Source organism: Rhinoraja longicauda, chromosome 11, assembly GCF_053455715.1.
Source record: "Rhinoraja longicauda isolate Sanriku21f chromosome 11, sRhiLon1.1, whole genome shotgun sequence".
Classification (NCBI taxonomy): Eukaryota; Metazoa; Chordata; class Chondrichthyes; order Rajiformes; family Arhynchobatidae; genus Rhinoraja; species Rhinoraja longicauda.
Window position 1 is genome coordinate 2,429,406 of NC_135963.1, and position 20,624 is coordinate 2,450,029.

General features: G+C 47.6%; 1 protein-coding gene across 1 annotated transcript in view; it reads right to left on the reverse strand.

Moving 5' to 3' along the window:
* Positions 1-20,624, reverse strand: part of spata1 (spermatogenesis associated 1) — a 47,115-nt gene that overhangs the window by 15,020 nt on the left and 11,471 nt on the right. Inside the window, exons 2-9 of the mRNA XM_078408084.1 lie at positions 16,774-16,880; positions 13,692-13,809; positions 12,773-12,826; positions 12,122-12,668; positions 10,016-10,163; positions 8,359-8,413; positions 4,082-4,208; positions 1,629-1,754 (exon numbers count right to left, since the gene is read on the reverse strand). Of these exons, the coding sequence (XP_078264210.1) occupies positions 1,629-1,754; positions 4,082-4,208; positions 8,359-8,413; positions 10,016-10,163; positions 12,122-12,668; positions 12,773-12,826; positions 13,692-13,809; positions 16,774-16,880 (1,282 nt within the window). The remainder of the gene's footprint in view (positions 1-1,628; positions 1,755-4,081; positions 4,209-8,358; positions 8,414-10,015; positions 10,164-12,121; positions 12,669-12,772; positions 12,827-13,691; positions 13,810-16,773; positions 16,881-20,624) is intronic.

Genomic DNA, 20,624 nt, shown 5'->3' on the forward strand with positions numbered 1-20,624 from the left:
TGCAGAGATGCTACCTGTCCCGCTGAATTACTCCAGCATTTTGTGTCAGTCTTCGGTTTAAACCAGTATCTGCAGATCCTTCCAACAAATTAAACTAAAGACTGGCCCATCCACATATAGAACCAGAATGTGCGGCATGGTGGCGCAGCAGTAGAGTTGCTGCCTTACAGTGCTTGCAACACCAGAGACCCGGGTTCGATCCCGACTACGGGCGCTGTCTGTACGGAGTTTGTACGTTCTCCCCGTATCCTGTGTGGGTTTTCTCCGCGATCTTCTGTTCCCTCCCACACTCCAAAGACAATAGACAATAGACAATAGACAATAGGTGCAGGAGTAGGCCATTCAGCCCTTCGAGCCAGCACCGCCATTCAATGCGATCATGGCTGATCACTCTCAATCAGTACCCCGTTCCTGCCTTCTCCCCATACCCCCTCACTCCGCTATCCTTAAGAGCTCTATCCAGCTCTCTCTTGAAAGCATCCAACGAACTGGCCTCCACTGCCTTCTGAGGCAGAGAATTCCACACCTTCACCACTCTCTGTGAAAAAGTTCTTCCTCATCTCCGTTCTAAATGGCCTACCCCTTATTCTTAAACTGTGGCTCCTTGTTCTGGACTCCCCCAACATTGGGAACATGTTTCCTGCCTCTAATGTGTCCAATCCCCTAATTATCTTATATGTTTCAATAAGATCCCCCCTCATCCTTCTAAATTCCAGTGTATACAAGCCCAATCGCTCCAGCCTTTCAACATACGACAGTCCCGCCATTCCGGGAATTAACCTAGTGAACCTACGCTGCGCGCCCTCCATAGCAAGAATATCCTTCCTCAAATTTGGAGACCAAAACTGCACACAGTACTCCAGGTGCGGTCTCACCAGGGCCCGGTACAACTGTAGAAGGACCTCTTTGCTCCTATACTCAACTCCTCTTGTTATGAAGGCCAACATTCCATTGGCTTTCTTCACTGCCTGCTGTACCTGCATGCTTCCTTTCATTGACTGATGCACTAGGACACCCAGATCTCGTTGAACTCCCCCTCCTCCTAACTTGACACCATTCAGATAATAATCTGCCTTTCTATTCTTACTTCCAGGTATGTAGGTTAATTGGCTTGGTGTAAGTGTAAAAATTGTCCTTAGTGTGCGTCGGATAATGTTAATGTGTGGGGATCGCTGGTCGGTGTGGACTCGGTGGGCTAAAGAGCCCGTTTCTGTGCTGTATCTGTAAAAAAAGAATGGCCTACTCCACTCCTATTTTAGATTTAGATTTAGATTTCTAGATACAGCGCAGAAACAGGCCCTTCGGCCCACCGGGTCTGCGCCGCCCAGCGATCCCCACACATTAACACTATCCTATACCCACTACGGACAATTTTTTAAAAACATTTACCCAGCCAATTAACCTACAAACCTGCATGTCTTTGGAGTGTGGGAGGAAACCGAAGAGCTCGGCGAAAACCCACGCAGATCACGGGGAGAACGTACAAACTCCATACAGTACAGCACCCGTAGTCAGGATCGAACCTGAGTCTCCGGCGCTGCATTCGCTGAAAGGCAGCAACTCTACCGCTGCGCTACCGTGCCGCATATTTCTTTACGTTCTGTGCACCTCAGGATAAAACCACTCACCTTGGTTTTGCCTCAGTCGGTTCTGTGATAACAACGACTTTGCCTTTCTCACCAGCTCTCCCCTCGTCTTCTCCAGGCTTTTTCTTTCTTGTTTTACAGCATTTATCTGACCAATGAGTTGTTCTGCTTCGGGACAGAGAAAAACCACTGAGAATCTATGCTATTAGCTGATATAGTCAATTAGAGATATTATATTTTGTTGTAGTAGAGATGGTTTCTTTTGTTGCTTTAGCTAATATAAAATGAATGCTTATTTTAGTGGAAAGCAGTAAGATGGATGCTTGTGGCAGAAATGTTATCCTTGGGAACAGAATGTGTTTGTCCCTTTACGAATGATAAGGAGTGTACAGAAGAGATGGGCTATTGTCCTCTCCCACTACTCTGTCTGACTGTGAGTGCTGTGTATTGAAACAGTAAAGCAAGGTCATGTAGCTACGAGATTGCTCGTCTATAGAGATAAGAAAGTTTCTTTCTTAGTAACAACTCCTTATTTGGGTGCGTGTGAATGTAGGAAAAGTTTTGAATCCACTCTTGGTAAATTGATGCGTTTCTCTAAAAACATGTGACTTATATTAATGGTTTGGTTTCTGAGCATGTGACCTGTATCAATGATTTTGTCTTCTCTGTAACCATGGGAATTGTATTAGATGTGTAATTGGTCCTTGTATTAGATGTGTAATTGGTCCTTGATTTCTTTTTGTCACACCTCTCTTTTTCTGTATAAAAAGGTAAACAATGGTGGAGAAGTTGTTCTTCTTCCCCTCCCCTGAGTTGAGATCTCTTCAGACACTAGTGTTGTGTCTGGAGATCTTCTCGGGAAGAACCCCATGGTGGAATAAATCTGATGTGCTAATCCAGTATCACGTGTGATTATTCAGACTGAAGGTAAATAATTTGATTTAACACCACAACATGAGGTTAAAAATACCATCCGCAGATCTACCATCATCATAGTTCCCAGAAGATACGTTGGATGGAATGGGAGCGATGAATTAGGGAACACTGTTCATATTACCCGGCCAAATTGGTTCAAACACAATTTCCATTGGAAACTTGAGAATCATTTAAAAGTTAAGTTAACTCTGGAAATTGACAAACAGTTAAAAAAAACTGTCTCATAAAGGGAGGGGAAAGGTGTTTCCATGTAACCTCCCTACAGTATTCAGACGCCAATGTCTCTTAAGAACACAGCGAGGGGCCACTGAAATTGACAAGCAATTGTCTGTTGACACTTGTTCAATGATACTCTAATAAACAGAGAATATACCCTTGGGACCTTTCTTCGGACTGCAGGAGTAACTCAGCAGGATAATGGAGAGACAATGTTTCAGGACGGGATCCTTCTTCAGACTGATTGTGGTGGGGGAGGGGTGGGAAGCTGGAAGAGAGGTGGGTGTGGGAAAAAGCCTCGCGAGCGATAGGTGGATACAGGTGCGTTCTCTCAGCTTGTCTGCCGATCAACACAATCATTATTAACCTAAGCAGGGTCACGACCTGAAGCATCGACCATTCCTTTGCCTCCACAGATGCTGCCTGACCAGCTGAGTTACCTATCCATGTTCTCCAGGGATGCTGCCTGACCCGCTGAGTTACTCCAGCACTTTGAGTCTGTTTTTTTGTCTATGAGCAGTTTGTTTTGCATTTCAGATTCCAGTATCTGCAGTCTATTGTTTAGTGTACTGAAATATAGCGAAAAACTGTTTGCATGCTTTCCAAATCAAATCAGATATACTATACATAAATACAATCACGGCAAAATCAAGTCCAATAGGCAGAGCAAAGGGGAAGGTACAGAGTGCAGAATATAGTTCTCTGCATTGAAGTGCATCAGTTCCAGAGACAGAGTCCAATGTACGCAATGGGGTAGCGGTGAATCGGACAGAACTCCAGCTTATGGAAGGGCCGTTCAGAAGCCTGGTAACTGAGTGGTGCGCACTTTCAAGCTTCTGTACCTTCTGCGGGACGGGAGCGGGAAGAAGAAGGAATGACCGGGGTAGGACAAGTCTTTGATGATGTTGGCTGCTTTTCCGAGGCAGTGTGAAGTGTAGATGGGGTCAATGGTGGGGCATGTGGTCTGTGTGATGGACTGGGCTACATCCACAACTCTCTGCCATTTCTTGGAGTCTTAGGCAGTGGAGTTCCCAACCCAAGCTGTGATACAACCCGACAGAATACTTTCTATACGCAAGAGTTTATCTGTTATCCAAGGCAAATTATCCACGGCTAATTTGTTCCTTAATTCCATTTCCCTGCGGGTCTGAAGTCTGAAGAAGGGTCTCGACCTGAAACATCACCTATTCCTTCTCTCCAGAGATGCTGCCCGACCCGATGAGTTACTCCAGCTTTTTATGTCAGTCTTCAGTGTAAACCAGCACCTGCTATTCCGAGCTACACTAACCATTACCTCACAGCATGGCCTGAATTGCAAGTGTGAAATTGGAGCGGGTACTTACTGTCCGTTGGCATGTGGGGCCTTTGTACGTCGACAGTCAGGAGAGGTGGAGGTGGAGGTGGAGGTGGAGGGGAATACTGCTTCTCACCAAGTGAATAATCCAATTCTCTGCCACTGCCGCCTGGCGGCTGAACAAGGAGACAACAGGTTGGATATTTCCAGAGAGGTGACTTATTGAGACACACGCACAGTATAGACCAGGAACAGGCCCTTTGACCCACAATGCCCCGGCCGATCATGATGCCAAGATATGTGGGCGGCACGGTGGCGCGGCGGTAGAGTTGCTGCCTTCCAGCACTAGAGACCCGGGTTCGATCCTGACTACAAGCGCTCGTCTATACAAGCGCTCGAGTTCTCCCCGTGACCTGCGTGGGTTTTCTCCGGGTCCTCCTGTTTCCTCCCACACTCCAAAGACGTACAGGTTTGTTGGTTCAATTGGCTTGGTATAAATGTAAATTGTCCCTAGTGTGTGAAGGATAGTATTAGCGTGCGGACTCAGTGGGCCGAAGGGCCTGTTTCCGCGCTGTATCTCTAAACCAAACTAAATAAACTACTCTCATCTACCTGTATGTGATCCATATCCCTGCACTTCCTGCATAGTTTGCATAGAAAATCATCTTAAACGCCACTATCATATCTGCCACCACCACCCCTGGCAGCGTGTTCCAGGCACCCACCACCCTCTGTGTAAAAAAACTTAACCCACAGATCTCCTTTAAACCTCTCACCTTAAAGCTCTGCCCTCTCGTACTTGAACCGCGCAAAGTTGAGGGTTTTATTTAGAGATACGGCGTGGTAACAGGCCATTGTACCCACAGACTCCATGCCAACCAAGGATCGCCCATACATTAGTTCTATTCTACACACCAGGGACAATTTGCAGAAGCCAATTAACCTACAAACCTGTAAGTCTTTAGAGTGTGTGAGGAAACCGGAGCACCCAGAGAAAACCCACGTGGTCATGGGAGAGAACGTACGAACAGCACCCGTAGTCAGGATTGAACTTGTGTCTCTGGCGCTGAGAGGCAGCAACTCTACCGCTGCGCCACCGTGTCGCCTGTATGCTGTACATAAACAGTATACATACAGTAAAGATAAATATAACTGAAAAATTGAGTTTACCTTCCCGTAACACCTGTGGTGGGATTTGAACTCATGTTCATCAATGGTTCAAAACTCAATAAAAAAGACGGAATTGCTGAGCATTTGGACAGCAGTAACAGGATCATTCCGAGTCAGCATGGATTTACGAAGGGGAAATCATGCTTGACAAATCTACTGGAATTTTTTGAGGATGTAACTAGGAAAATTGACAAGGGAGAGTCAGTGAATGTGGTGTACCTCGACTTTCAGAAAGCCTTCGACAAGGTCCCACATAGGAGATTAGTGGGCAAAATTAGGGCACATGGTATTGGGGGTAGGGTACTGACATGGATAGAAAATTGGTTGACAGAAAGAAAGCAAAGAGTGGGGATAAATGGGTCCCTTTCGGAATGGCAGGCAGTGACCAGTGGGGTACCGCAAGGTTCGGTGCTGGGACCCCAGCTATTTACGATATACATTAATGACTTAGACGAAGGGATTAAAAGTACCATTAGCAAATTTGCAGATGATACTAAGTTGGGGGGTAGTGTGAATTGTGAGGAAGATGCAATAAGGCTGCAGGGTGACTTGGACAGGTTGTGTGAGTGGGCGGATACATGGCAGATGCAGTTTAATGTAGATAAGTGTGAGGTTATTCACTTTGGAAGTAAGAATAGAAAGGCAGATTATTATCTGAATGGTGTCAAGTTAGGAGGAGGGGGAGTTCAACGAGATCTGGGTGTCCTAGTGCATCAGTCAATGAAAGGAAGCATGCAGGTACAGCAGGCAGTGAAGAAAACCAATGGAATGTTGGCCTTCGTAACAAGAGGAGTTGAGTATAGGAGCAAAGAGGTCCTTCTACAGTTGTACCGGGCCCTGGTGAGACCGCACCTGGAGTACTGTGTGCAGTTTTGGTCTCCAAATTTGAGGAAGGATATTCTTGCTATGGAGGGCGTGAAGCGTAGGTTCATTAGGTTAATTCCCGGAATGGCGGGACTGTCGTATGTTGAAAGGCTGGAGCGATTGAGCTTGTATACACTGGAATTTAGAAGGATGAGGGGGGATCTTATTGAAACATATAAGATAATTAGGGGATTGGACACATTAGAGGCAGATAACATGTTCCCAATGTTGGGGGAGTCCAGAACAAGGGGCCACAGTTTAAGAATAAGGGGTAGGCCATTTAGATCGGATATGAGGAAGAACTTTTTCAGTCAGAGGGTGGTGAAGGTGTGGAATTCTCTGCCTCAGAAGGCAGTGGAGGCCAGTTCGTTGGATGCTTTCAAGAGAGAGCTAGATAGAGCTCTTAAGGATAGCGGAGTGAGGGGGTATGGGGAGAAGGCAGGAACGGGGTACTGATTGAGAGTGATCAGCCATGATCGCATTGAATGGCGGTGCTGGCTCGAAGGGCTGAATGGCCTACTCCTGCGTCTATTGTCTATATATCTATATAAATGGATCGGGAATTTGAAATTAACAGCACCCTCAATGAAACCATGGGATCAGGTGCATAACACTGGTGTGGCACTAAACCCATGGAGCTTCACTAGTCTCCTGGGTGCCTGAAGAAAGGCCCCAACCCAAAATGTTGCCTGTCCATTTCCCCCATTGATGACCCGCTGAGTTCCTCCAGATTCCATCATTTGCAGTTCCTTGTGTCTCTTGGTTATCAAAAGGCGTAGGAGCAGAATTAGGCCATTCAGCCCGTCGAGGGCGACATGGTGGCACAGCGGTGGAGTTGCTGCCTCACAGCACCAGAGAGCCTGGTTCGATCCTGACTACGGGCGCTGTCTGTACGGAGTTTGTACGTTCTCCCCATGACCCGCGTGGGTTTTCCCCGGGTGCTCCGGTTTCCTCCCACACTCCAACGACGTGCAGGTTTATTGGTTAATTGGCTTTCATTAATTATTAATTGTCAATAGTGTGTTGGATAGTGCTATTGTGCGGGGTGATCGTTGGTCAGCATGAACTCAGTGGGCCAAAGGGTCTGGTTCCATGTTGTATCTCTAAAGCCTAAAAATGTATAAGATTATTAAGGGGTTGGACACGTTAGAGGCAGGAAACATGTTCCCAATGTTAGGGGAGTCCAGAACCAGGGGCCACAGTTTAACAATAACGGGTAGGCCATTTAGAACGGAGATGAGGAAAAACTTTTTCAGTCAGAGAGTTGTGAATCTGTGGAATTCTCTGCCTCAGAAGGCAGTGGAGGCTAATTCTCTGAATGCATTCAAGAGAGAGCTAGATAGAGTTCTTAAGGATAGCGGAGTCAGGGGGTATGGGGAGAAGGCAGGAACGGGGTACTGATTGAGAATGATCAGCCATGATCACATTGAATGGTGGTGCTGGCTCGAAGGGCCAAATGGCCTACTCCTGCACCTATTGTCTATTGTCTATAAAGAGTCTGTTCCAGCATTCAATCATAGCTGATCATCTTTCCCTCTCAACCACATTTTGTTTAGAAACATAGAAACATAGAAAAATAGGTAGAGGAGCAGGCCATTCGGCCCTTCGAGCCAACACTGCCTTTCATTATGATCATGGCTGATCATCTAAAATCAGTACCCCGTTCCTGCTTTTTCCCCATATCCCTTGATTCCTTTAGCCCAAAGAGCTAAATCTAACTCTTCATTTAAACTCTAGTTTAGACTAGAGATATAGTGTGAAAACAAGCCTTTCGGCCTACCGGGTCCGCGCCGACCAGTGATCCCTGCACATTAACACTATCCTACACACACTAAGGACAATTTACATTTACAGAGCCAATTAACCTACAAACCTGTACGTCTTTGGAGTGCGGGAGGAAACCAGAGATCTCGGAGAAAACCCCACACGGTCACAGGGAGAACGTACAAACTCCATACAGACAGCACCCGTAGTTGGGATCGAACCCTGGTCTCTGGCGCTGTGAGGCAGCAACTCTACTGCTGCGCCACCGTACCGCTCTGTTCTCCTGCCTTCTCCCCATAACCTTTGATGCCCGTACTAATCAATGTCTGCTTTAACAATAGCCAGCGACTTGGCCTCCACAGCCGCCTGTTGTTGCTGTTCCATTGCCAGGGGTCAATAGACCACTTCTTGGTTCGGGCACTTTCACACAATGGGGAACGATGCTGGAATTAAACTAGGTGAGAAAACTCTCCAGGTTTGCACACAAGGTGAAATCACACAAGGCTCCAGGTAAAATCACACGAGTACCTGGCTGGTGTCTTGTCCAACACTTCTAGATCCTGGATCTCGACCAGCTTGCTGACTGTAAAGTAGAATTACAATGGTTTGTGAATCAGTCTTTGTTCTACTCACACAGTGGCAGCCCATCCACCACCCATACCACCACCCATCACCAGTACAATGTGGCTGCTGTGTCCCCCATCAACAAAACGCACCGCCCCTACTCACCCATAGAGTCAAGAACCAGACCACATAGGTTTAAGGTGAGTGGGGAAAGATTTAATAACAACCGGTTGGTGGCGCAGCGGTAGAGTTGCTGCCTCATGGCGCCAGTGACGCGGGTTTGGTCCCGACTATGGGTGCTGTCTGTGTGGAGTTTGTACGTTCTCCCCGTGACATGCATGGGTTTTCTCCGAGATCTTCGGTTCTCTCCCACACTCCAAAGACGTGCAGGTTTGTAGGTTAATTGGCTTGGGTTTGCATACGTTGGTATGCGTCAATTGTCCCTAGTGTGTGTGTGTGTGTGTGTGTGTAGGATGGTGTTAATGTGCGGTGATCGCTGGTCGGCTGGGACTCGGTGGGCCGCGCTGTATCTCTAAACTGAACTAAACTAAACCCGAGGGACAACTTTGTCACACAAAAGGGTGGTGGGTACATGGAACGAGTGGCCAGAGGAGGCAGTTGAGGCAGATAAAATAACATTATTTTAAATAGCAACACTAGTAGGATAATATACAACTAATTTAGTCTAGTTTAGTTTAGAGATACAGCATGGAAACAGGCCCTTCGGCCCACGACGACCAATGATGACCTGTACACGAATTCTATCCTTCAACCAAGGGGCAATTTACAAAGCCAATTAACCTACCAACCCACACATCTTTGGAATGCAGGAGGAATCCGGAGCACCCGGAGGAAATCAACGTAGTCACATGGAGAATGTATATACTCCCTACAGACAGCACCCGCAGTCAGGATTGAACCTGGGTCTCTGGCGTGGTGAGGCAGCAGCTCTACCGCTGCGCCACCGTGCCGCATAACGCTTTGTTTGGGTCGGACTAACAATACACCATACACAACCGATGATGATGATGATGATATGATATGATATGATGATATGATGATATGACTAGTGCTCGGGTGATCGCTGGTCGGCGTGGACTTGGTGGGGGTGAAGGGCTCGTTTCCACAGTGCATCTCAGAAAATAAACTAAACCAAAGGCAGGCAGATGTTTAGTTTAGTGTAGTTTATTGTTTATTCTCACATGTACCGAGGTACAGCGAAAAGCTTTTGTTGCGTGCTAACCAGTCAGTGGAAAGACAATACATGATTATAATAGATATATGGTAAGGGAATAACGTTTAGTGCAAGGTAAAGCCAGCAAAGTCTGACCAAAGCTAGTCCGAGGGTCACCAAAGAGATAGATAGTAGTTCAGGATTGCTCTCTGGTTGTGGTAGGATGATTCAGTTGCCTGGTAACAGCTGGGAAGAAACTATCCCGGAAGAAGCCGGGAAGAAATTGGGACTAGCTTAGATGGGGCATCTTGGTTAGGTGACAAGAGTGGGAAATGGTCAAATACAGGCGAATGGGTCTAGTGTAGATGGGACATCTTAGTTGGCATGTCCATGTTGGGCCGAATGTTCTGTTTCCATGCTGTGTGACTCTACGACTCTAAAAGATACCTTTTTTTTCTTTGATTTTCTAAGTATTCCACATCCCTGTCATCCAGCGATTCTGGGATTCCCGAATCCATTGTGTTGTTGCTGTGAATCCGGGTTTCCTTTGGAATTGAATGGCTGAGCATTAGACCAGGTCCCACGGAGGAAACTTCTGGAAAAAGCACACTTACAATAAGAGAGGAGTCCGAATGTCTTTGCATGATTATTTCAGCTCTTTCTCAAACAGTCAGGTTATTCCCACTCCTCGGCCCACAGGTCTCTGAGCACCAGTGCAGTGTTTACACGAGTCGCCATCTTTGGTACAGAGAGATCAACAAAGGAGAAATTGGACCGGATGGATTAATAGGAAAAGTCATCTTGTTGAGTCTCATTGTCTGCAACTCATTTTCACCTAAGCCACAGCTAACAATGGCCTGTTTCCTTTATCATTGTTATATTTTTGCATATCTTTCATTCATTTGTTCTATATCTCTCTACATCACCGTCTATATCTCTCGACTCCCTTTCCCCTGACTCTCAGTCTGAAGAAAGGTGTCGGCTCGAAATGTCGAAACGTCACCTATTCCCTTTCTCCAGAGATGCTGTCTGACCTGCTGGGTTACTCCAGCTTTATGAGCCTATCTGTATTAACAGGTTGCTGCTTTGGCAACAGCTCTGCCCAAGACCACAATAGAGTGCAGAGAATTGTAGATGGAGCCCAGTCCATCACACAGACCAGGCTCCTCACCATTGACTCGACTACACTTCATGCTGCCTCGGGAAAGCAGCCAACACACCTCGGTCATTTCCTCTTCTCCTTTCCCCCATCGGGCCTAAGATATAAACGCTTGAAAGCTTGAAAGTACGTACCACCAGATTTAGGAACAGCTTCATGCCCGCTGTTATTAGACTACAGAATGGTCCATGCATAAACCAGGGAGTAGTTCTGATCTTCCAACCTATCTCATTTTGCACTTTGGACTTTTTCTCTGTAACTGTAGTTTGACAACGCAGTAACACTATATTCTACATTCTCATTTCTCTTTGCACTAACTGTTGTGTATGGTTTGTACACGTACGTAAAGGTCAGGTATACCCCTCCATTAAGTACATATCAACATGTCTATCTAAAAGCCTCTTAAACACCATCATCATATCTGCGGAGAGAAAGAATGGGTGATGTTTCGGGTCGAGACCCTTCTTCAGACTCGATCCAAAACGTCACCCATTCCTTCTCTCCAGACATGCTGCCTGTCCCGCTGAGTTACTCCAGCTTTCTGTGTCTATCTTCGGTTTAAACCAGCATCGGCAGTTCCTTCCAGAACAATAAAATATCTGCCCTCAACACCACCCCTGGCAGTGTGTTCCAATCACACACGACCCTCTGTGTGTAAAAAAAACACATGTCCTGCACATCTCCTTTAAACTTTGCCTCTCTCACTTCAAAGCTATGCCTTCTAGTCCTTGGCATTTTACCCAGAATGAAGAACCAGAGGAAAGGGTGCGGGAGGAAAGATTTAGTCGGCACCTGAGGGGCAATTTTTTTTTCCCTCTGAGGCTGATGGGTGTACGGAACGAGGTGCCAGAGGAGGTAGTTGAGGCGGGTACTATCACAACGTTTAAAAAAATATTTGGACAGGTTTTCGATTAGGCCCTTCGAGCCAGCTCCGCCATTCAATGTGATCATGGCTGATCATCCACAATCAGTACCCCGTTCCTGCCCTTTCCCCATACCCCCTGACTCCACTATCTTTAAGAGCTCTATCAAACTCTCTCTTGAAAGCATCCAGAGAATTGGCCCCCACTGCCTTCTGAGGCAGTGAATTCCACAGATTTACAACTCTCTGACTGAAAATGTTTTTCCTCATCTCCGTTCTAAATGGCCTCCCCCTTATTCTTAAACTGTGGCCCCTGGTTCTGGACTCCCCCAACATTGGGAACATGTTTCCTGCCTCTAGCATGCCCAACCCCTTAATAATCTTATGTTAGGACAGGTTTAGAGGAACATGGGCCAAACGCAGGCAGGTGGGACTGTGTGGATGGGGCATGTTGGTTGGTGTGGGCGAGTTGGGCCGAAGGGCCTGTTTCCTCACTCTGTGACTCTCTGGTGATCCCAGGATGTCCACACACCTGTCCCGGAGTCTTGTTTCCGCAGCTGAGCCGGACCCTCGTCCAGTCGACCCCTCGCTATCCTCAGATGGGAGGGTCTGGAGGGTTTGTCGGTTGGTGACCCCAGCTCCCAGGTACAGTATACATCTGACTGCGGAACGTCATTGCCTTTAAATTCTCTCAAATCGCCGTTCTCTGAAGGTCCACTTGTCGACGGGCGATGCTGTTCGTTCCCAGTCATCTCCGGGGACCCTGTACGGTGAAGCCTGGTGGAATTCTGCTCTCCCCTTGTGGTCTTCTCGTCTCGGTTGGAACTCGCTGGCCTGCGCTCCGTCAAGTAGTCGTGGTGCCCGCCCAGTCCCTTGTCAACACACACTTGGCACGTGCAATTGGAGGACTTGCAGGCTCCCGAAGGCTCGTTGCCATCCAAGGGCAGTCCTGGAGGAAGGACGTAGGCGTCTGAACCTTCTCCAGGACGTTGGTGAGATCCAGGCCTCAACGTCCCGCTCATCCATCTCCTGCCAACGAACCCCGCGCGGGGCAGCAAGTAGAGTTCTGGCTGGGGAGCCTAGATGGTCAGAAGGTGAGAAGATCAACACCAGCTGCAAGCGGAGAACCAGCAGAAGATAACACTTCAAAATTCTCTGCATGACATTCATGAGGTCTACCTACATGAGGAGGCGCAAAGGAGTTCACCTTCAGTTCCAGTTCTTGCTTCGATCTGACCTGAAAATGAATCATGGTGGAATCATCGTGGAACGCTCAGCGGCAACCGCCCGGTGGCTCGTCAGACCAAGGGCAGTCGTGGATGGAGGACGTGGGTGTGCGAGGGAGCTGGAGACGTTGGATGCGAGGGCCGGTGGGAGGGTGGACCGGGGCAATGCCTCCAGCTGCAGTCTACAAGGTCGGTTGCAGGAGGCGCCACTGCGACACAAAGATGGCCGGACAGGGGAGGGGAGAGGAGTGGGGATGGAAGGGGAGAGGGGAAGGGAGAGGGGAGGGGAGAGGGGAGAGGAGGGGAGAGGAGAGGAGGGGAGAGGAGAGGAGGGGAGAGGAGAGGAGGGGAGAGGAGAGGAGGGGAGGGAAGAGGGGAAGGGAGGGGAGAGGGGAGGGGAGAGGGGAGAGGGGAGGGGGGGAGGGGGGGAGGGGGGAGGCGAGAGGCGAGAGGCGAGAGGGGAGAGGGGAGAGGGGAGAGGGGAGAGGGGAGAGGGGAGAGGGGGGAGGGGAGGGGAGAAGGGAGGGGAGGGGGGAGGAGATGAGAGGAGAGGGACGTCGGTTCGAGGGAACTATTCCAGTACATCGAGCTTGGGGGCCGACTGGACTTTGGACTTTCAATAATGGCACCAAAAATGTCGGCGCCCACATTGTGTAACATGTGCAAAAGGAATTTCACTGTGCAATTGCATCTGGGACACATAAAGCACTGTTGAACTTTTAAGTCAGATTTTGGCCATTTTTAAATGCAAGACATCAAGCTCCTCTAAACTAAAATTAAACTAAAGTGTGCAAATTGGCCAATACAATGGCTGCACACGTTTATATGTCACCGTTCACCATCCATGCCTCCGACCACACAGACCAAGGGACTTACCACGGCCAAACTCCTCCCCACACATTTCAGAAAGGCAAATTTATCATCCACTGTCTCAGTTCCCAGGAGATTTCCAATCTGCAGCCTTAGTGCCTTCAGACTCAGGTCAGGCAGCACCCTGTGGAATGAAGAACGCCCTGCTTACTGACATCTCCAAACACTGGCCGACAGTTTCAAGTGCAGTGTGAATTATGGGCTCAAAAACACTGGGAACAAAAAGGTCTACATTCCTCCCTTGACTCTGGCACTCTGGAGCTGAGGGACCCTGACAATGAGATTTGGACATTAGGACGGAAGATTGGCTACTAGTTTAGTTTATAGTTTGCAGCCTGGTGGTATGAACGTCGACTTCTCCAACTTTAGATAGCTCCTCTGTCCCTCTCTTCCCCTCCTCCTTCCCAGATCTCCCTCTATCTTCCTGTCTCCACCTATATCCTTCCTTTGTCCCGCCCCCCTGACATCAGTCTGAAGAAGGGTCTCGACCCGAAACGTCACCCATTCCTTCTCTCCCGAGATGCTGCCCGACCTGCTGAGTTACTCCAGCATTTTGTGAATAAATAGTTTATAGTTTATTTTAGTTTAGTTTAGAGATACAGTGTGGAAACAGGCTCTTCAGCCCACCAGGCCCGCACCCACCAGCGATCACCCGTACACTAGTTCTATCCACACCAAGGACAATTTACAGAAGCCAATTAACCTACAAATCTGCACGTCTTTGGGAAGTGGGAGGAAACCGGAACACCCGGAGGAAACCCACGCGGTCACGGGGAGAAGGTACAAACTCCGTACAGACAGCACCCATAGTCAGGATGGAACCGGGTCTCTGGTGCTGGGAGGCAGCAACTCTACCGCTGCACCACCGTGCCACCGATTAAACTGTTCTCAAGTAGGAAAAGAGAGGATAAATGAATCTTTTACCGAGGGTAGGGGAATCAAGAATCATGGCTTTAACATGAGCCAGTCTGATGGAGTTCGTACGTTCTCCCAGTGATGGCATGGGTTTTCTTTGGGTGCTCTGATTTCTTCCCACACTCCAAATATGTGCAGGTTTGTCAGTTAGACGTGAAATGCTGGAGTAACTCAGCGGGTCAGGCAGCATCTCTGGAGAAAAGGAACAGATGACGTTCTGGGTCATGGCCCTTCATCTGACCGATGTCTGAAGAAGGGTCTCGACCCGAAACGTCACCCGTTCCTTCTCTCCAGAGATGCTGCCTGACCTGCTGAGTAACTCCAGCATTTTGTGCCAATCTTTGGTGTAACCCAGCATCTGCAGTTCCTTCCGACACAGGTTTGTTGGTTCTGTAAATTGTCCCTGGTGTGTGGGATAGAACTTGTGTACAGGTGATCGCTGGTCGGCATGGACTCGGTGGGATGGACACTTCCACACTGGGGATAATCAGCAAGCCTAATCTATAGAAGCTACAGTGGAAGTTAGCAACCTATGTGTGATTATATCAGTACTGGGCAACCAGAGAAACAATTGTTGCCTGGCAGACCTCTAGAATAATACGCTCTGTTGTCAGAGTGCACAGCTCTGCTTTACACAGGTAACCTGAGAAAACAGACACCACCAATAAATAACACTGTCCACCAATATTATAACAAAAAGGCCAGCCTAACCATTCATCCACACAACAGAAAAAGGGCAGACCGTTTTGTGAAGGCATTAACATTTCAGACGTTAGCCAAATGTATATTTCTAGAGGCAAACTATTTGTTATCCCTCATTACAAGAGAGTAAGATTTGTTTCGTTTTGAATCCCAAGCACAGTGCAATATTACCCAGCCTACACGGCGTAATGAATCTCGCTCTGAATTACAAACCTCCACTCCCCTGGCATTACAAGTCACCCCATCCCAGTGTTAACTTACCGAATAGTGAAAGCCCGGGATAGTGGATGTGGAGAGGATGTTTCCACTAGTGGGAGAGTCGAGGACCAGAGGCCACAGCCTCAGAATTAAAAGACGTTCCCTTAAGAAGGAGATGAGGAGGAATTTCCTTAGTCAGAGGATGGTGAATCTGTGGAATTCATTGCCGCAAAAGGCTGTGAATGCCAAGTCAATGGATTATTTTACGGCAGATAGATTCTTGATTAATACGGGTGTCAGGGGTTATGGGGAGAAGGCAGGAGAATGGGGATAGGAGGGAGAGATAGATCAGCTGTGATTGAATGGCGGAGTAGACTTGATGGGTCGAATTCCCTAATTCTGCTCCTATCACTTATGAACAAGTCAGCCTCTACATTACAAGCCACCACTCCCCAGGCATTACGTCATCCCAGTCCCAGTCTTAATTCAGCCTCTGTATTATGAGACACATCTCTCCCTTCATGTTCCCTCCCGTGTTAAAATTGTAACTTCATGCGTAGCAGAATGGCGCAGCGGGTAGAACTGCTGCCTCACAGCGCTGAAGACCCGGGTTCGATCATGACCGCAGGGGGTGCCATCTGTGTGGAGTTTGCACGTTCGTCCTGTGACCACGTAGGTTTCCTCCGGGTGCTCCGGTTTCCTACCATATCCCAAATATGTGGGGGTTTGTAGGTTAATTGTCCCTCTGTAAATTACCCCTGAGTGTGTAGCCTCGTGCACCTCAAGGTAGCTGAACCATCCTACCACAACCAGAGAGCAGTGCTGAACTACTATCTACCTCTTTGGTGACCCTCGGACTATCCTTGATCGGACTTTGCTGACTTTACCTTGCACTAAACGTCATTCCCTTATCATGTATCTGTACACTGTAAATGGTTCGATTGTAATCATGTATTGTCTTTCCGCTGACTGGTTAGCACGCAACAAAAGCTTTTCACTGTACTCAGTGCACGTGACAATAAACTGAACTGAATTAGGGAGTGGATGAGAAAGTGGGATAACATAGAACTAGCGTGAATGGCTGATCAATGGCCAGCATGGGCCCAGTGGGCCGAAGAGCCTGTTTCCATGCTCATGTTCAAATAGATGTTGACAAGTTTACTCACAAAAGATTTTTCAAATGACTTCCAGGAAGGATAATAGAAGCAAACAAATGATACGGGATCCGCCTGCAAACAAAGATTCGGAAAATTGAATCAGAGTTAATCCTTACCTGACAAACCCGACGGAGATGAATTTGCTAATGGCGTGGGTGGAAACAGTGTTCAGTGCGCTGTTCCACAGGTCACCCGGAACATAAAAGACATGCAGCTCCAGCACCTGAAACAGATCATAACCACAGGCATGTCAATGGCCAACATCCCAGTGTTATACATCGAGTGCATGCCAACCATCCATCACCCCTTCATGCACTAGTTCTACGTTATCCCACCTTCTCATCAACTCCCTGCACAGAGGGCCGATTAATCTACAAACCCGCACGTCTTCGGGATGTGGGAGGAGACCGGAGCATGGTGGCGCAGCGGTAGAGTTGCTGCCTCATAGCGCCAGAGACCCAGTTTCGATCCTGACTACACATGCTGTCTGTACGGAGTTTGTACGTTCTCTCTGTGACCTGCCTGGGTTTTCTCCGGGATCTCCGGTTTCCTCCCACACTCCAAAGACGTGCGGGTTTACAGGCTAATTGGCTTGGCATGATTGTAAGTTGTCCCTAGTGTATGTAGGATAGTGTTAGTGAGCGGGGATCGCTAATCGGCATGGACTCAGTGGGCTAAAGACGCGTTGCATCTCTAAACTAAACTAAACACCCGGAAGAAACTCGTACAGTCGCAGGGAGAACGTGCAAACTCCACACACACTGCACCCAACGTCAGGATCGAACTCAGCTCCTCTGGCGCTGGCAGGCAGCAGCACCACCACTGTGCCGCCCCAACCTCGGTACAATCGTACTCTATTTATCACATGCAACGAGGTACAGTGAAATTCAGTTGTGTATACAGTTCAGTACAAGCATCACTCTACATGAGCACTTAGATACATCCTAGATAAGCATCTCATATACAGTACAGGAATCTGTACAGGAATCACATTCCTTCTATCCAGAGATGCTGCCTGACCTGCTGAGTTACTCCAGCATTTTGTGATACCTCAGATAGAGTACAAGTGGTCGGAGTAGACAAAAGGGGCAGGATGAGGCCATTCAGCCCTTCAAGCCAGCACCACCATTCAATGTGATCATGGCTGATCATTCTCAATCAGTACCCCGTTCCTGCCTTCTCCCCATACCCCCTGACTCCGCTATCCTTAAGAGCTCTATCTAGCTCTCTCTTGAAAGCATTCAGAGAATTGGCCTCCACTGCCTTCTGAAGCAGAGAATTCCACAGATTCACAACTCTCTGACTGAATTTGTTTTTCCTCATCTCCATTCTAAATGGCCTACCCCTTATTCTTAAACTGTGGCCCCTGGTTCTGGACTTCCCCCAACATTGGGAACATGTTTCCTGCCTCTAACGTGTCCAACACCTTAATAATCTTATATGTTTCAATAAGATCCCCTCTCATCCTTCTAAATTCCAGTGTATACAAGTCCAGTCGCTCCAGTCTTTCAACATAGTACACTCAGAACAAAGAGTCACCAGTTTTTTGGCACGGTTTGAGTCCCAGTTTGTAAGTGGAGCTAAGTGTAAAGGTTTCCGATAAAGAGAGAAGGGTCTCAACCCAAAAGGTAACTTGTCCATTTCCCTTCACAGTTGCTGCCTGCCCTTCCGAGTTCCTCCAGCAGTGTTTTGCTCTGCGTATATTTGCTTGACAACTATCAACTCGTTGGATCACCTTAAACCCTTATCCCCCCCCCCCCCCTGCGTGATGGAACACAAGTTCGGTCGGCACAGAGTGTCCTCCGTGTAATACTGCTATTTTGGCCAGCGATCGGCGTACGTAATATCTGACCGGGAGGGTTACTGAGAACATCGGCAGCAAGATTATTTTTTTTTCCAAGAAGTGGTTTTGTGCTGAAAGTAAGGCAGTAAGAATGTGGGGAATGTGTAAACAGATACAGTAGTTAGGGGCTGCCACCTCTGTTTGCTTTTATCTGAATTTATAACTGAAATTGTCCATGATGTGATTGCAGTCTTCAGTCTCAGCTTACAAAAGGTGACTTGGTGTTGTTTTTACCTTGAAAATAAAAATTGGACCAGTCGAAAATGAAATGAACAGCTTAAAGTAATGTGCGGGATATTGGAGTGGTTGAGCCTTATACATTTGCCAGACTATATATCAAGCAGTGACCAAAACAACTGTTTGTTGCTTGATGTTGTTATGTACACTGTTAATAAATGAATTATACATGAGGTGGAATTTACTCAGGGATGTGATAAATGTTCGACTCTGACGTACAAATCATAACGCCTGTTCCTATAGCCATAACTGTGGGCCAACAGAAATGGGTGTTGTCACCAGGGTTAGAGCATACTGTGACCAGGTCAATATTTCTGTGGCATACCTCGTGTACCATGGGATATAAATCAGGGAATAGATGACCTTATCCATCCTCCTGCTGTGGGCATTTGGAGCTGTGTACTGGTGCCTTTGAAACATAAAGAGTCGTACAGCATCGCACAAACTAACCTCCCTTCCCTTGGTTCTTGGTCCTCCAAAATATTTCAAATGGAATTTTAACTGGAGGTGGCGGAGTGTGGACTTAAGCAAGAAGGGCTTCTTGGAGAAGAAGAGCTGCCTTAAATTTAGTTGCGTCTGGTTGAGTAACTATATTAGGGTGAAGACTATTCCATGCTTTAATTGTGCAAGGGAAGACTGAATTTCTACACGCATCTGTCTTGATAGCTGGTATCTCAAATTGAATCGAATGCCCGCGTCTCCTCCTGATAGGTTTGGGTTTGGTGTAGGTGTGGTCATCTATGTTGAGCTGACCATTTAACATTTTGTAAAAACCGGTCAAACGGTGGGCTTTACGTCTGTCTTGGAGAGTGTTCCACCCCAGTGAATTTGGAAGTTCGGGAACACTCACTTGTCTCTCGTAGGTATTTGTAACAAAACCAGCTGCCTGTCTTTGGACACGTTCGATGGAAGAAATGTGTTTAATTGTGTATGGGTCCCATGCTGCAACTACGTCCAATTGTGGTCTAACAAGGGTGAAGCATTGACTCCATCTACACCTCACGCTGCCTCGGCAAGGCCAGCAGCATAATCAAGGACCAGTCTCACCCCGGCCACTCCCTCTTCTCCCCTCTCCCATCGGGCAAAAGTTACAGAAGTGTGAAAATGCACACCTCCAGATTCAGGGACAGTTTCTTCCCAGCTGTTATCAGGCAACTGAACCATCCTACCACAACCAGAGAGCAGTGCTGAACTACTATCTACCTCATTGGTGACCCTCGGACTATCCTTGATTGGACTTTGCTGGCTTTACCTTGCACTAAACGTTATTCCCATATCATGTATCTATACACTATAAATGGCTCAATTTTAATCATGTATTGTCTTTCTGCTGACTGGTTAGCACGTAACAAAAGCTTGTCACTGTACCTCAGTACACGTGACAATAAACCAAACTAAACATAGAACCAGGCTCCCCTCATCCATGTTTTGGATGGAACTGTGGATGCTGGTTTACACCAAAAATAGACTCAAAATGCTGGAGCAACTCAGTGGGACAGACAGCATCTCTGGAGAGAAGGATGCTCCAGAGATGCTGCCTCACCTCATCTACGCTGGTCATGGTGGCTGCCTATACCAATACTACTTAACGGAATTAATTTGGGCGGCACGGTAGCACAGCTGGTAGAGTTGGCCCCCTGTAAATTGCCCGTTGTGTTTCGGGGGTGGATGAGAAAGTGAGATAATGTAGAACTAATGTGAACAGGTAATTGATGTTTAAAGGAAATATAAGGGACAAGTTTTGTTTTGCACAAAGTGAACACACTGCCAGGGGTGGTGGTGGAAGCAGATACGGGGGTGGCGTTTATAAGAGGCTTTTAGACCTGGATAGAGTGGATGTGGAGACGATGTTTCCAATAGTGGGAGATTCTAGGACCAGAGATCACA